The 18,527-nt window shown below is 33.5% G+C and overlaps 1 protein-coding gene across 1 annotated transcript; it reads left to right on the top strand.

Annotated features, from left to right (window-relative positions):
* Window positions 1-8,346: 8,346 nt before the first annotated feature.
* LOC127083909 (UDP-glycosyltransferase 76B1) lies at window positions 8,347-10,226 on the top strand. Its single transcript, XM_051024276.1, has 2 exons — window positions 8,347-8,853; window positions 9,142-10,226. Exons 1-2 carry the CDS (start codon window positions 8,394-8,396, stop codon window positions 10,059-10,061), a joined length of 1,380 nt encoding a protein of 459 aa, XP_050880233.1. The 5' UTR covers window positions 8,347-8,393; the 3' UTR covers window positions 10,062-10,226.
* The last annotated feature ends 8,301 nt before the right edge of the window (window positions 10,227-18,527 follow it).

The following is an 18,527-nucleotide window of genomic DNA, read 5'->3' as shown; positions in this document are numbered from 1 at the left end:
AAGCCCGTAAAAAATGGGATGGGGCAAAGCAGACAAATTAAAAGGGTGCGGGCCTAAAATCTTGACCCACTCCACGAGGTAAAATGGGCATGTCTTATGGGGCCGACTCGTTTTACACCCCTAATTACGCCCTCTACATCTAAAAAATCCAAAAATGTACTTTTTGTGTTAAAAAATGCATCTATGGACGCCTAAAATCACACTAGCCTTTCGAAATTCAGCTACACACCCCATTTTTGTCAAAATATGATCTAGAGGTGCATTTTCAAATATTATTTGGGGTGTATCCGAAGATGTATCTCTGTAACACCCGATATACTCATTTATGGTATTTTTATTGACTTAATTGTTTTATTTAACAAGTCAGTGATAGTTCCAAAGATGCATATCTGAAAACGTCAAACGAAAAATTGGATAAAACACCTCCGTGCATGTTCTTCTCCCTCATGATCAAAGGGACCTTTACCTTCAAAACCCTTAAAAAAAACTTTCCATTCTCAATCAACTATTTAACACCATAGCGGCATTTTTGTATTTTATCATATCAATGGGAGAAAAAGAAGTTGGAATTTAAGGTAAAGTTCATTCATTTCATCTTTCATTCTTCCGTTAATGTGTTGTTTGAGCTGAAAATGTGAACGTTGAGTCTGGATATGCATCTCCAGACTAAGGTTCATGTGTTCTTGGAGATGCATCTCCGGATTTGCCTGATACTTTGAGTTTTTAATCTATTTTTTTTGTTATGATTGATGTTAGATAAGATGCACCTGAATATGTTTCTCAAAGCTACTATGGGGATGATTGTTAAACCGAACAAAGTGAAGGATGATGTTAAACCGGATGAAGTGAAACATGATGTTAAATTGGATGATGTTAACACAGATACTAGACTGGTTTTTGTTGAAGGAAAATAGCGATCCAAAATGCAGTGGAAATTAAAAAATTCTCCTTTAGTGATCCTTACGAATGGGCATGATCAATGATAGAAATCGTTACCTCTTGTGGCGATTGAAGCCTTTGATGCAGATCTAAGGAGTGATCACGAGCGTTGAATGGTGACAACGCCTCTACTCAGTCCACACGAACGGATTCCTTCAGTCTCAGTGCTAGCTACTATGAATGAAGGCTTTGAGTGAGAGAGAGAAAGAGAGAGAGAGAGAGAGAGAGAGAGAGAGAGAGAGAGAGAGAGAGAGAGAAAAGGATGCCTTTTATCTCTCACATACATCAACATACATTCACATGCATCAACATACATACAAAATGAAACAGTTATGGCCCTTAGCGCAATTGTTCTCCTAAGCCAATGAGAGAACTTAAGCTAACTTAATAACGATCTAAGCTTCTCCAAGCAAGATCTTCAAGGTTGTCCTCCTTTGATATTGTATTCTTCTCTTTCTTCATAACATTACATTACATAAAAGAAACTCATTTTACATAGAAGAGAGTAAGATGAGAAAAGAAGTTACATTAAGAGATTAAAAGAGAGGCACGACACGCAAGTCGTATTTTAAAATCCCAAAAATAAAATAAAGGAAAACTAAAGTCATAACTGATCACCACAAGACAATAATAATAAACACATTATTATTATTTTAAATTTTGTTAATTAAATAAACCAAATTAAATTTCAGTGATTGATCACACTGCGCAGAGTTAGTCGGGGGTTCCGCTGCCCGTTCAACGAACTTCATTTTTTTTCATCAATACTTCATTTGAAACCGACGTCGTTTTTTGCATCAACGCTTGATACTTTAAAGCCCAACTCTTGTGCAGTCACAACCCTAATCGCATAACTCTTTGACAACACAATCCTTATACCGTCATGAACCCTAATGCAACAATTTCATACTGTCAAACACACCTCGATTGATAATTCAGTATGATTGATCAACACGTCATTGCTTCACCATACTAATGTCGGATTCCGAAGTAATGACCATTGGTCGTTCAAAGGGAAACAATCATTAAGTGTTTGAATGAACGAAATAGAAGCAGTATATCATATATACCATATTTTGCATTAAATTACTTATATCATATATATAAATTGATCGATCTCATTTGTGTAACCTATGGACAATCGATGTATCGCTGCTTCACCATACTAACGTAGGATTTTGAAGCATAGTCAAAATCAATCATCCAAATCGTACACACATGATGCCAAAGTTAATTACTCATTTATTATTTAATTCATTTTGTCTTTTAATCGTATTAATACAGAAAATGTAGAAAATAAACAGCTATCAGATGCATGGTTTCTTAAGTGGCTCTGATACCACTGAAGGAAAATAGCGATCCAAAACGCAGCGGAAATTAAAAAATTCTCCTTTAGTGATCCTTACGAATGGGCATGATCAGTGATAGAAATCGTTACTTCTTGTGGCGATTGAAACCTTTGATGTAGATCTAAGGAGTGATCACGAGCGTTGAATGGTGACAACATCTCTACTCAGTCCACACGAACGAATTCCTTCAGTCTCAGTGTTAGCTGCTACGAATGAAGCCTTTGAGTGTGTGTGTGTGTGTGTGTGTGTGTGTGTGTGTGTGTGTGTGTGTGTGTGAGAGAGAGAGAGAGAGAGAGAGAAATGGAATTTCATCTAGTAAAATGCTTCTGCACAAGGGTTCTATTTATAGAACCACTTGTATGGGCTGCAAGCTAAAAAACCCACTTAAGTGTATGTGACCCATATCTCATGGTATACCAAAAATCACTTAAGCGTATGGTACCTTATCATATTTCGTATTCTACTTAAGTGCACCGTACCTTATGATGTTCTACAATTCACTTAAGTGCACCGTACCTTACGGTGTTCCTTATTTACTTTATCTCTCATCAATCTGTCCTTTTATGTGTGACCCTGTAGGTTTTCGCGACATTGCTAATTATATTAAATCAAGTATTTAACATAATAAACAGTGAGCGGTATCTAGCAACACATCACTGCTACCCAAGACACGAAAATGTCATGTGATCTGACAAATCCCTTTTTGTGATAATACTTGTGTGTACAATTACCCTTTTTGCCCTTATGTCTATATTGAACACAAGGCATAGACCGTGTCATCCTTATCCAGTTCAATATTGGGCCCTTAGACATTTATCCTGTTACGCAGGATGGGCAAATTCCATCTAGGTCACTCATGTCCCTCAGCATGCTTTATGGAGTACCCATGAACTGTCTTTATGGTCATCTAGTTACGGATAATGTTTGATCAACAATAAAGCACTCGACTCTACATCTAGGGTCCATAGTGTTTTCAGGTCGAAGGGTGGTATGCACCACTATCAGCATAAGAAAAACGTATGACACTTTGCATAACATTCTATGTAGTATTCTCATAACGGATCAACCCAATATAAATATTACTCCTAATATTCATACTTATGTTTAAGACTTGATAACTCCTTATCCATGATCCATGAGATGTGATCATAAGTCTATATACATAATAGTCTTAATGCTTTAATGTATCCCACTTCACAACAAAGCTCGACTACAGATACTTTAAGAATATTGTCCTTATGTTTAATGGGATCTCATGATATGTCACACTTGATACATTAAACGGACTAGCTATTCTAGGGACTTTATTAAAAAAACATAATAAAGAAAAAGCCTTTTATTATTAATAAGTAATTCGATACAAGTACCACAAGTATTATCCTCTAGGGCTTACACCAACAATCTCCCACTAGCACAAGAGCCAATCAGGCATACCCCTAATATCTATAGATCTAGTATGACCATCATGCTTCTGCTGTGCAAGAGGCTTTGTCAGTGGGTCAACAATATTGTCAAGTGTAGGTACTCTGCATATTTTCACATCTCCTATATCTATTATCTCTCGAATGAGGTGATAACGCCTAAGTATGTGTTTGGATCGTTGGTGAGATCTAGGCTCCTTAGCTTGTGCGATAGCACCATTGTTATCACAATAGAGATCAATGGGATCCACAATGCTAGGAACTATGCCAAGTTTACTAATGAACTTTTTGATCCAAACAACTTCCTTTGCTACACTTGAGGCAGCAATCTACTCAGCCTCGGTTGTAGAATCAGCAACTGTATCTTGTTTTGAACTTTCCAGCTCACAACGCCACCGTTTAAGCATAACACATAACCAAATTGCGATCTAAAGTCATCCTTATCTATCTGGAAGCTAGCATCGGTGTATTAAATTACAGAAATCTCTTCCTGACCTTGATATATCAAGAATGAGTCCTTAATCCTTCTCAAATACTTAATGATATTCTTGACAGCTACCCAATGAGCATCACTGGGATCAAATTGGTACCTACTCGTTGCATTTAAAGCATACAAGACATATGGTCGAGCACATAACATGGCATACATGATAGATCCTATTGCAGATATATATGGAATCTTATTCATGCGATCCCTTTCTCCCTTGGTTGAAGGGGATTGTGTTTTTGATAGACACAACCATGTTGCATAGGTATGAATCCTTTCTTGGAACCATGCATATTAAAGCATCTCAGCAATTTTTCTATGTATGTACTCTGACTTAGGCCAAGAAGTTTTTGTGATCTAACTCTATAGATCTTGGTTACTAATATATAGGCTGCTTCACCTAGGACCTTCATAAAAAAGAATTTCCCCAACCAAGTCTTTACTTGTTGTAGGGTAGGGAAATCGTTTCTAATGAGTAATATGTCATCTACATATAATATCAGGAAGACGGTCATGCTCCCACTAACCTTTTTGTAGACACAAGGCTCATCTTCATTCTTGATTAATCCATATTGATTTACTGTTTCATCAAAATGAAGCTTCCAGCTTCTAGAAGCTTACTTCAATCCATAGATTGATCTCTATAAATTGCATATATTTTGGGCTTCTTCTGGTATGTCAAATATTTCAGGTTGTGTCATGTACACATCCTCAAGAAGATTCACATTAAGGAAAGAAGTTTTGACATCCATCTTCCATGTTTCATAATCATGATATGCAACGATAACAAGTAAAATCCGAACATATTTAAGCATTGCATCTGGTGAAAAGGTTTCATCATAGTCAACCCCATGAAATTGTTTATATCATTTTGCAACCAGTCTTACCTTATAGGTATGTACATTACCATCCATGTCAGTATTCTTTTTGAAGACCCACTTGCATCCTATAGGGTTAACTCCTACAGGAGGCTCTACCAAGGTTCAAACCTTCTTTGCGTACATGGAATCCATTTCAGATTTCATGGCTTCTAGCCACTTCTCAGACTCAGGACCAGTTATGGCCTCTTGGTAGGTCACAGGCTCATCTTGATCCATGAGTAATACATCACCTTGATCAGTTATGAGATATCCATATCTCTCAGGTAGGTAACGTATCCTGCTTGACCTACGCTGGTCTTGTTCTACTTGAGTAGGTTGCTCTTCCACAACGACTTGTGTTTCCTGCTCTAATTCCTCCATAGGTGTATCAATGCTTTATGATTCTTGAATTTCTTCAAGCTCTACTTTCCTCCCACTGATTCCTTTAGAAATAAAATCCGTTTCTTGGAAGACTCCAGTTCGAGCGACAAACACTTTACCCTCAGAAGGATTGTAGAAGTAATACCCTCTTGTTTCTTTAGGATACCCCACAAATAAACATTTGTCAGATTTGGGTTCAAGCTTAGTTGAAATTTGTCATTTCACATAAACTTCACAATCCCAAATCTTCATATAAGGCATATGTGGTTTCTTACCACTCCATATCTCATATGGTATCTTCTCAACCTTTTTGGATGGAACACGGTTAAGTGTGTAAATTGTTGTCAATAGTGCATGTCCCCAAAAGGAGTTTGGAAGATCGGCGTAACTCATCATGGATCGGACCATGTCTAACAAGGTTCGATTTCTTCTCTCAGATACATCGTTCCATTGGGGTGTTCCAGGAGGATTAAGTTGGGATAGAATCCCACACTCTTTCAGATGGCTATCAAACTCTAGGCTTGAATATTCACCACCTCGATATGATCGAAGAGTTTTAATATTCTTACCTAGTTGGTTTTGTACTTCATTCTTGAATTCCTTGAACTTTTCAAAGGACTCTAATTTGTGTTTCATTAAATACACATAACCATATCTACTGAAATCATCAGTAAATGTGATGAAGTACTGAAAACCTCCTCTGACTGGTATGTTTAGTGGTCCATATACATCATTATGTATGAGGGACAAAAGATCATTAGCTCTTTCACCTTTTCATGTGAATGGAGACTTTGTCATCTTTCCAATCAAACAAGATTTGCATGTCTCATAAAAGAGTCCAAAACTTCATCTTTATGGAGTTTCGAAATGCATTTCTCACTTATGTGGCCTAATCGACAATGCCAAAGGTAAGTTGGATTTAAATCATTAGGTTTCATCCTTTTAGTATTAATGTTATAAATAGGCATTTCAAGATCAAAGACATATAGTCCATTGTTCATTTGTGCAGTAGCATTCAAATAAATGGAGCAACAATTGTTCTTTATTATGAATGAAAAACTAAACGTGTCCAAACAAGAAACAAAAATAATATTCCTGCTAATTGCAGGTACATAATAACAGTTCTCTAACTGAATTATTAAACCACTAGGTAAAGTCAATAGATAAGTTCCTACGGCTAAAGTAGCAACCTTTGCTCCATTACCAACTTGTAGGTCAACTTCACCTTTTACCAAATCTCTACTCCTTTTTAGCTTCTGCACATTGGTACAAATATGAGAACCGTATCCAGTATCTAGTACCCATGATGCAGAAGTGGATAGATTAATTTCAATAACAAAAATATCTTAATTTGAAGTCTCTACTCCATTCTTCTTATCTTCTAGGTACTTTGGCAGTTCCTCTTCCAGTGTCCAGTCGCGCAATGGAAGCAAGTGTCATCCTTTGTTATGCCTCCACTAGGCTTCAAAGCAGGAGCAGTGGGTTTGGGTTTGGCAAATTCCTTGCCTTTCCCTTTACCACCCTGCTTGGTGGGCCTTTTGTTCTGTTTTTTTCCATTTCCGATCATTAGAATGGACTTCCCTTTTGACCTCAAATTTTGCTCAGTAGTTCTTAACATGCCTTGCAGTTCAGGAAGAGTTTTGTCTATATCATTCATGTTGAAATTAAGGACAAATTGATTGAAGCTCTCCGGAAAAGATTGTAAGATCAAATCATTTGCAAGTTCCTTTCCGAGGGGAAAACCCAACCTCTCAAGGTTTTCCACATACCCAATCATCTTGAGCACATGGGGATCTACAGGGGCTCCCTCAGCTAACTTGCCTTGAAAAAGGGATTTTAAAACTTCAAATCTTTCATGCCTTGCATGTTCTTGATAAAGCATCTTCAGGTGTCTGATCATATCGAACTTCGTCATATTCTCATGTTAGCTAGCATGAGGCAAACGGCTTTATTGACATCATCGACATGCTTCTTATAAGCATCTTTTTCTGCCTTAGGTGCATAACTAGGAGGTTCCTCTTCAGGAACAGGTTTCTCCAAGACATACAACTTTTCACCATGCTTAAGGACAATCCTCAAATTTCGGTGTCAATCTAGAAAATTTGTTCCAGACAATTTTTCTTTATCAAGGATTGATCGCAAAATATTGTTAGAGGTGTTTGAAAATTAATTTAATTTTTTAAAAAGAAATTAGAGTGTGCAATATAAAATATAATGAAAAATTAATAGTTTGAATTTTGATGTATGATGTGAATGTACCGTTTGTATAAGTATATAATATTATATATGCAATGAAGAAGCAAAAGAAATAAATCGATGAATATACATGATTTTTAGTTAGAAGAATATAATGGGATAAGTTATGGAATATGAAAATAAAAGTGTTTTAATTAAAAGAATCTATAAATGAAACGTTACATATTTTTTTAAAATAAATAAAAGAAATTTTAAAATGTTGTGCTTGGAATAATTATTATTAGAGTGCCTAATATAAAATAGAATGAAATTTTAATAATTTAAGTTGAGATGTATGATCTGAATGTATAAGTATCTAATATTATATATGCAATGGAGAAGCAAAAGAAATAAATCAATGAGTATACATGATTTTTAGTTAGAGAAATATAATGGATCATACAATATGAAAATATAATTTTTTTAATTAAAAGAATTTATGAATGAAACGTTACACATTTTTAATAAATAAATAAACAAATAAATTTTAAAATGTTATATTTGGAAGAATATTACATCAAATTTTTAATGACGTGGTTAATCAAAGAATGAATTTTTAATAAAATATTATGAGACTCAATTTTAATATATTATAATAGATTTAAGAGATTAAAAAAAGATATTTATGTTTTGGAACAATATATTAATAATTTATCAAATAATAGCTTGTCCTAGAAAGATAAGTCCCTAGTATAATCCTAAAACCAAAAAAGACACATCAATGGAGAAAAACAAGGGTCCTAGATTGTTGCTTATCCCTTTACCAGTACAAGGACACATAAACCCAATGCTTCAACTTGCACAAATCCTTCACTCAAATGCTTTTTCCATCACCATCATTCACACAAGTTTCAACTCCCTTAACCCTTCAAACTACCCTCACTTCAACTTCTGTTGCATTCAAGATGGTATATCAGAAACTGAATCCTCTACTTCAGATCTCTTGAATTTTCTCATTCAACTCAACACTAGATGTGTAAAGCCTTTCAAAGAGTGCTTAGGAAAACTACTGTCTGAGGAACCTATCGCTTGCTTGATATCAGATGCTATGTGTTATTACACTCAAGATGTTGCTACAAGCTTTAATCTTCCAAGGCTTGTTTTGAGAACTTCTGGTGCATCTTCTTTTGTTGCTTTTACTGCTTTAGCTTTAAGAGGAAAAGGGTATATACCTATACAAGGTTAGTTTGTGTTTATGTTTTCTTAGTTTTGAATAGACTTTAGATGTACTAATTTAGCCAACAAAAAGTGTATGCACTAGAATTTCAGAGTTACTCATAGCTATGTCATTAAAGGCGTAGTTAAATTGTGTCTAAATACGACTCTTATTAGTTTTGTGAACGTTAAAACATGATTAATCTACACGGGATTTTCAAAAACTTAAAGACGGACACGGTCTGGTCTGGTTAGTCATAGGACATAAGCTCTACTATGCAACTTACCTATTCCATTTTTCATGTTGTATTTAGAATCTAAAATGGAAGATGAAGTGACAGAGCTACCTCCACTGAGAGTAAAAGACTTACCTATGATCAACACAAAGGAACCAGATAAATATTACGAAGTACTATACAATTCTGTCAACAAAACAAAAACCTCATTAGGAGTGATATGGAACACTTTTGAAGACTTGGAATCATCATCACTTGCAACACTAAGCCAACAATTTTCAGTTCCAATGTTTCCAATAGGCCCTTTTCACAAGCATTTCCCTACTAATAATAATACCTCTTCTTGTAGCAGCTTAATACCACAAGACCAAAATTGCATTTCATGGTTAAACAAACACAAACCAGAATCTGTTGTCTACGTGAGTCTTGGAAGTTTAGCTTCAATAACTGAGGAAGAGTTTTTGGAGATAGCTTGCGGTTTAGTCAACAGCGACCACCCGTTTTTGTGGGTGGTTCGACCGGGACTAGTCCACGGATACGAGTGGCTCGAGCCATTGCCGAGCGGGTTCGTGGAGAATATAGAAGGTAGAGGGTATATAGTGAAATGGGCACCCCAACAAGAAATTCTAGCTCATGAAGCTATTGGTTTGTTTTGGACACATAATGGTTGGAATTCAACGTTGGAGAGTATTTGTGAAGGAGTTCCTATGATATGCATGCCTTGTTTTACTGATCAAAAGGTAAATGCTAGGTATGTGAGTCATGTTTGGAAGGTTGGATTGCAATTAGAGAATGGAATGGAGAGAGGTGAAATAGAGTGGACTATTAGAAAATTGATGGAAGGAGATATTGAAGGGAAAGAGATTAGAGATAGAGCTTTGAAATTGAAGGAAGAGGCTAAGGTTTGTTTGGGACTAGGTGGTTCTTCTTGCTCTTCTTTGGAAAGGTTGGTTGCTCATATTTTATCATTGGAGTTATTTAATTTTGAAGCTTCATAGTTTGGTAGGTTTTTCATCTCTTTTAGAAAAAATATAAATGTAAAATCCAAAGGGTTGATTATGTGGCTATGAACATGTTTGGATGTTTATGTAGTTTTTAGATTTGCATTATAAAATCTTGTACGTATTTGCAATGAGTTGATTAAAAGATTGAATTATCTTTTATATTGGTATATTCATGCATTTATAATAGAATAATTATATTATGTGTTTCAAAGATACAAGTTAAAAACTAAATAAAAAAAATTATTTTAAAAATTGTGCATTATTTTTTTTAATAAAAAATGTATAATTAATTTTTTTTTATTGTTTTTTCTAAGATAATGACAATTTCTGTGGGTTTCTTATCATGTTCTTTTAGGGCACACATTATCAAAGCATAACTCTGTATAATATTATGTTTAATTGTAAACCGAAAGATTTTTAAAAATTATTATAGTTAGTGTGGATCCTGGAAATTTTATTAATGGAGCAAGAAAATAGTGTAATTTAATTTGCTACAAAAACTAATTAAATATTAATACATTTTGCAAATGAAAGACTTATCACAAAAGTCATTTTATATATTCTTGAGAAAAATAGGAGACCAAAATAAATTTGATTAAAGTAAAAAAAAAACTCTAAACATTACTGGTTGTAAGTTTTATTTAATTAATGATAAATAATAGTCGAGGGTAGGGGTGTGAAAAAAACCGGCTATCCATAACCAAATTGGTATCCAAATGATTATATTTTTAAAAAATCAAATCAAATGCTAAAATAAAAATTTGGGTATCCATTTTATTATCCAAATATAAACCATTATCCATTATAAAAATTTGGGGTATCCAAATTTTACGTTAAATTTTTATATTTGTCTATTTTCATGTTTTATCACATTATAAATCAATTTTATATTTTATATTTTTTTAAATTTTATAAAAAATTATTTTAAAAATAAAATTCAGATTTTTTTTTCTTTTCACGAAAAAAATTATATTTGGATTTTTTTTTTCAAAAAAATTATATTTGTTATTTTTTTTCAAATAAAATTATTATTTTCTTATAAATAAAAAAGATATTTTTTATCAAAAATATTTTGTATTTTTTTCAGTAAAAAAATGTTTTAAAATAAATTATTATTTTATTTTCTATTTCTATTTTTTTAAAATAATTTTTTTTCAGTTATTTTTATTTTTTGGAATAATTTTTTTTAAGATTTTTTTTCAGAATATAATTTTATTATTTTCAATTTTTTTTTCTTTTTTCTGAATATTTGTTTTTTTTTTCTAAAAAAGATTGTTTTTTTATGTTTTTAAAATTTTAAAAAAATATATTTTAAAACCTCATAAAATTTGTTTATGAACAATTATGAGAGATTTTAGAAGTTTGAATAATTTTTTTGATGAATTATTTATTTTATGAATAATTATGATTTATAGAGATATGATTCATAATTATTTTATTTTATGACCGTTTTATATGTAACACATCATATTTTGGGATTGTTTTTAATAGAGATATTATTTGTGGTGATTATAAAAGTCAAATTTAAAGTAATTTTTTAAAATAAATATTTTTTTTATATAAAATAGTTTTATAACTAGTGAAAATAAAAAATTTAGTTAAAAGAAAATAAAATTATTTTTGATATAAAATTGCTTTTTTAAAAATATAATTTTAAAAACTTTTTTTTATAAAATTGGTTTTGAAATTGATTTTTTTTAAGAAAATAAAAAATTGGTTTTAAAGAAATTGATTTAAAACTATTTTTTAACTATTTTTTTTGTTAAAAACCGGTTTAAAACCGAACCGATCCACTTATAAACCGGTTTTAAGAAAATAATTTGATTTTATGAAAATGGTTTTAAGATCCAAACCGAACCATATATATGGTTCAATTTGGTTTGGTTTATGATCCATGCACACCCCTAGTCACATACACTTAAGAGAGCTTTTTAGCTTGCAGCCCATACAAGTGGTTCTATAAATAGAACCCTTGTGCATAAGTATTTGTGCAGTTGCAATTTCGTTTCTCTCTCTCTCTCTCTCTCTCTCTCTCTCTCTCTCTCTCTCTCACTCAAAGCCTTCATTCGTAGCAACTAGCACTGAGATTGAAGGAATCTGTTCGTGTGGATTGAGTAGAGGCGTTGTCACCATTCAACATTCGTGATCACTCTGTAGATCCGCATCAAAGGTTTCAATCGCCATAAGAGGTAACGATTCTATCACTGATCATACCCATTCGTAAGGATCACTAAAGAAGAAAATTTTAAATTCCGTTGTGTTTTGGATCGCTATTCTCCTTAACTTTTATATCTCATTCATATGATGCATTGACTCTTGCTGTCAACGCTTACTTTGAAAGTTGTATCATTCATATTTTTGTTGATGACTAAGCTAGGGAAGAATTCTAGATTGCACGTGTAAAGCAACTAGTTGCTGAAGCCCGTGCATTAGGAAGAAGACCTGAAATCTCGAGAAGACAGTTGATGATCGTATTTGGCTTTTAATTTCTTTGATTATCCAACCAATGACCAGTTCCCTTCCTACCCACCTCTATCTAAGAATGCATATCATGTCATATCATATCTTATATAGTGCGCCTTTTACGCTTAGTTATTTTACCGTGTTTGCGAATTTATGATGTGTTAATTGTATTTGTTGATAATCCATGTTGGCATGTTTTTCTTATTTATTCTATTATTATTTCTCTATCTGTCACTTTTATCTTTGTTATGGTGTTAAATATGTTTTCTAAAATTGAGTTTATATCATGCATGTTTGCGTAATTGTGATGAATTTTGTGTTTTGAATTGATCATGTGGCTAGTAGTAATGTGATTACATGTTGTTGAGATTTCTGTAACTATGTGCATTTTAGTCTTATTTTTGCTACTATCTTTTTTATCTTTGTAAATGGGAGAATTTTATGAAATATATCGAATTCTCTAACTTATACATGCATTAAGTGTTGAATGTAAGGGGAGTTTGAGAACTTAAAAGGTTAAGTTGTTTGTTCTTTTCTCAATGAGGAATCAAATTATTCATAAATATCTCAAAATCTTCCAAACATCAAAAAGGGGGAGACTGAAATTCATTTGTCAGTAATATTGTAATTGCATCTGTGTATTTTGATGTTCTGTCGTATTTTTTATATTTTCATACTATTACCTGTTGAAATTTAGAATTGATCGATTTATCCTAATTTCAATTCTACAGTTTGGCGTAAAATTTTACCTTAAGTTATCCCCTACACTCACTTAGATTCAAACCATTGTAATGTTTTTTTTAAATTGTAGCTCGGTAAAAAGCCAACTATTTATGACTTTAATCACAAATTAGAAGTCTTAAAACAAGGTGTTTTTTAACCTTGATTCGAACTACAACTTTGGCTGGTTCGAATCAAGAATAAAAGTGAATTTTGGAATTTGGCATTGTGAGTGTGATTCAAATCAAGGTTTTGTCTGATTCAAATCAAAGACACCTTGATGTGAATCAGAGGTATGGTTGATTCGAATCATGACTAAATTAGTTCTTTAATCACCTCTGGTTATGTGATTTGAATCATATAATTGCTTGATTCGAATCACATGATTCAAGTCATGATCCGAATCAAACATGTTATTTATAAATTTTATCATATTTATTCAAGTCACTCTTTCATATGATTCAAATCATAATTGTAGGATCACTCTTTCATATGATTCAAATCATAATTGTAGGATCTGAATCGAATCAATTGCATAATTTTTCACCTATTTGGGGCCTTATCTCTATCTAGCACTCATATAAAATCATGTTTGTCATTCTTTACACACACACACATAGACATGAGTGTGAATTCATATTTATTACAATCCTTGAAAAATCAATAATGTTCTTTCTTTCACAAACACCTTGTCTCCTTAGTCAAGGTCAAAGAAAAACATCATAGAGTATTGATTTCATGAGTTATGTTTAAGTTATGTGAGATTATTCTAATAACCAATCATATTTAACCTTGAGCCAAAAAACCCTATTGTTGTGGAACTCTAAATATTGAGTGTGGGTGGTAGTTGTAAGGCATATTAGGGATATGATGGTTTTGTGAAGCTCTTTGTGTGTATCCGATTGAAGAATCGGTTTGCGACTATGGTGTCTAGAGAATAGCTTCAAGCAATAAAAAATCAATTTCATCTCCAAGGAAATTTCGTTATAATTGAGTGAAGACTGTTGCGGACAAATTTTTGGAGTTAATAAGATGCTTTAATATAACAAAGGCTCAGGCAAGGGAATTCTTCCAGAGTTGAGTGAAAACCTTCCGGACGGAAGCTTGGAGCGAACTTTTGTTCTTGGAAGGTTACTAGCTCAAGATCGAGTGAAGATCTTAAAGACTTGATGGATTTTAGTGTTCTGCTTACAACAAAAGGAAAATCTAGATTCAGACCTGTGTTTGCTTATTATTTTTGCTTGAAGTAAAAAAACACTTGTATTAATTTGTAAAATAGTAAAATATCCAACAAATTTCCAATGGTTCTCCATTGGAGATTGGACTAAGTGCTAGGGAGGACGATTTTTTTCATTTAAAAAAAATGTTTTTTTTATAAAAAATCCAAAATATTTTATTCCAAACAAATTACATTTTAAGTCATTTACTTAAGTCTCTTAAAAAAATAGGCTTATGTGCACTTTTAATGTCCTTAGTTCAATGACTTTTAAATTTTAGTCCACCATTTTTTTTGTAAAAGCCAAATGCATTCAAATAAAAAAGCACAAGAAGTGCTAAATACATCCAAAGTCAATACACACCAAACACAAACACATGATTATACCTCTAACACCATCAAAGCTAACATAGCCTAAAACAAATATTACTACAAGAGCACCAGAAATATAAAACTACCACAATATGATTTGATAATCACATCATAAAAATGGCGAACATCAGACACACCTTGGACAATCCTAAAGCAGTGCCAAGACCAGAACTTGATAACCACAAATTGCAACGCTCTAACACGGAGATGAAATGCAGTCAAAACGAAGCCATTGTCTAAAAAACAGTTGCCAACAACTGCTGCAGAGGTGAGATCCAAATTGCCTAAAGCTATGAAACAATGCCCCCAAATTGCTGAAAACAGAATCCTGTGAGAATCTCGCAATCATTCGCCGCACACAGTGTGACAAGCCATGAGAAACAAGCACCATTGTCATAGAATATAACACAAACTGTTACTTCTAATTCTCAGCCACTTCTATTCTTCAAGCATTTTACCCAAGCATAATTTGGTATTATGGAATTGTTAGAAAATTCGGTAAAATTAAATGGATCCAGGACTGAATCGTGATTGAGAATCACTTTACTTAAAAGTATTTCAAGCACTCTTTTATTATGTCTTAGAGTTGGAAAATGCAAGAACACTCAGGATAATATCAGCCTTAATTTCAAGTCTGCACAAGACAAGTGAAGAACCCGAAATGCAAGGAAGGTTTTTCTGGAATTTTGGAAGAGAAATACGTTTTAGTTCTTGTGTTATTTTTCTGAATAGAATTATATATTTATAGGAGATATAGATGTTGTTTCAAAAGTTTGCAACCTTTGATGAAACAACATCATTTCACCATAAAACACAATGTTTCATATATGACACTATTTCATGAAAAGATATGAAAATTGAATTCAAAATTCAAACAAAACAATAACTAGAATTCAAAACATATATGACACTATTCCATGTGGCACCTTATTCTCTTTGTTCCTTTGGTGAGTTAAAGTTCCAAAGCATTTATAAATGCTTTTAAAGGATGTCTCCACTTTCTATGTGAGACTTAAAGCAAAGCATTAAATGATATTTAACTCTTTTGTCATTTTGGAACTAATATTGCAAAACAATTTCCAACAATCCCCCACTAGTTCTAATAATGACAAAAATCATTCCAGATAGTGAAATATAAAAAGTGTTAATACAGTTAGGTATCTTTCGATTTTAAACTTAACCTTAGTGAGGGTAACGCAAAGTTTAATCGGAATGTTTGGTAGCAAAGCTTTTAAACCATTAATCCATGGGATCAGACTGGCGTTACCTTACACACACTCTTTAAAGGTTCTTCCTTTACATATCTCGCTTAGCACTTATTTATGGCCATATGCTATCCTTTTCATGAATTTTTCATGAGAGAAACTCCAACTCTCACTTTGAGACGGCACCATCTCAAAATTCACATAGGTGAGGTTCATATAGCATCCTTTCCAATAGATACTCTTCTTCGTTAATGAACTTCATTAAGAGGTTTTGGAAACCTCAACCCTCAATTCAACACAGTCAACCTTATTTCCCAAATTCTTGACTTACATCCAATTCAACGACTTGTTGTTACCCATTGAATCTTGAAGTTTATGTTTTGTTAACATAAGATTGGGTTGCTGCCGCTGTCGGAACTTTTATTTAAGGAGTTTCAACCCCATTCCTCTCGAGGTTGTTCGTACTAAGTCTCTGGCCAGTGGCTTAGTAAACGGATCTGCTAAGTTATAGCATGTTCGTATGTAGGTGAGTGAAATGATTCCATCCTTAATCAATTTTCTTACGAACGAATGTCTAAGTCCTATATGTCTAGACTTTCCATTATACACTTCGCTGAATGCTCTTGCTAATGTGGCTTGGCTATCGCAATGTATCATCACTTTTGAGACATTGTCTTTAGCCAATGGAACTTCCAACAGAAGATCCCTCAACCATTCCGCTTCTTGACCGGCGGAAGCGAGAGCCACGAACTCTGATTCCATGGTCGAAAGTGTAATGCATGTTTGTTTCTTGCTCTTCCAAGAAATTGCTCCACCAGCAAGTATAAATATCCATCCTGTTGTAGATTTATGGTCTCCAATATTAGATATCCAACTCGCATCAGTGTATCCTTCTAATATGGCAGGGAACCTTCCATAGTGAAGACCAAGGTCCTTGGTTTTCAGTAGATAGCCAAAAATCCTTGTAATTGCCTTCCAATGTTCATTACTTGGATTACTAGTAAATCGACTCATTTTACTGACTGCAAATGATATGTCGGGTCTGGTACATTGCATTAGGTACATTAGACACCCTATTGCACTTGCATATTCCAATTGAGCCACTGATCTTCCATTATTCTTTTGAAGTTTGTTGGCATGATCAAATGGAGTGGTTACTTCCTTAAAGTTTAAATGTTTAAACTTATCAAGCATTTTCTCAATATAGTGGGTTTGACTAAGTTCATAACCCCCACTATTTCGCTTAACCTTGATCCCTAAAATTGTGTCAACAAGTCCAAGATCTTTCATCTTGAAAGTGGATGTTAGAAACTTATTTGTTTCTAAGATTCCTTTTAAATCATTACTAATGATCAACATATCGTCGACATAGAGACAAAGGAATATTACAGTGGTTTTGCACGTCTTTGTGTATAAACACTTGTCACAAGAATTAGGAATAAATCCATTTGAGAGTATTACAGAGTCAAATTTTTGATGCCACTGTTTTGGTGCTTGTTTTAGTCCGTATAAGGATTTGACAAGTTTACACACCTTTTGTTCATTTCCAGGAAGCAGGTAGCCTTCCGGTTGTTCCATGTAGATTTCCTCATCGAGATCTCCATTTAGGAACGTTGTTTTAACATCCATCTGATGGATTATAAGATCATTCAAAGATGCTAAGGCAAACAACAATCTAATAGTAGTTGTTCTTGCTACTGGTGCGTATGTGTCGAAGTAATCTATGCCTTCTTTCTATCTAAATCCTTTTGCCACTAATCCGGGTTTATAAGTGTTTAGAGTACCATCGCTATGGTATTTCTTCTTAAACACCCACTTGCATCCAATGAGCCTTGATCCCTTAGGTAAGTCAACAAGTTCCCAAGTGTGGTTTGATACAATTGAATCCATTTCATCTTGGATAGCATCTTTCCAAAAAGTGGAGTCCCTTGAAGTTATTGCTTCCTTATAAGTTTTTGGATCATCTTCCACTTGAAGAATAATCGGAATGCGTTGAACAAAGTTCTTACAATTTCCCTCAACAAGATAAAAGGAAATAGATTGAGAATCAATCTCATCTGGTCCTAGATTCTTTGTTTTCCGAATTCTCTTGCTTATCCTAGGCTCGGGTTGTGGTTCAATGATTATAGGAGTGCCTTTAGTTTGTATTTCTACAATCCGAGAAGAGTTATCTTCATGAGATTCTTTATTAGTGGCCGACTCCGATCCTTTATCCTTTGTGATAAGGTTTTCAAAGAATTCTACATCCCGGGATTCAACAATTACATTAGATTCTAGATTTAAGAGTCTATATGCTTTACTGTGTTGTGCATATCCTACAGAAGCACATCTTATTCCTCGAGGACCCAACTTGGTTCTTTTAGGGTCCATGTTTTTGTAGTATGCCACACACCCCCACACTTTAAAGTAACCGATATTTGGCGCTCTGCCTTTCCATGACTCATATGGAGATATACCAGTTTTCTTTAACGGAATTCTATTGAT

Source organism: Lathyrus oleraceus, chromosome 5 (genome assembly GCF_024323335.1).
Source record: "Lathyrus oleraceus cultivar Zhongwan6 chromosome 5, CAAS_Psat_ZW6_1.0, whole genome shotgun sequence".
Classification (NCBI taxonomy): Eukaryota; Viridiplantae; Streptophyta; class Magnoliopsida; order Fabales; family Fabaceae; genus Lathyrus; species Lathyrus oleraceus.
Note: the sequence above shows the minus strand (reverse complement) of the source record. Positions and strands in the feature narration are given on the sequence as shown.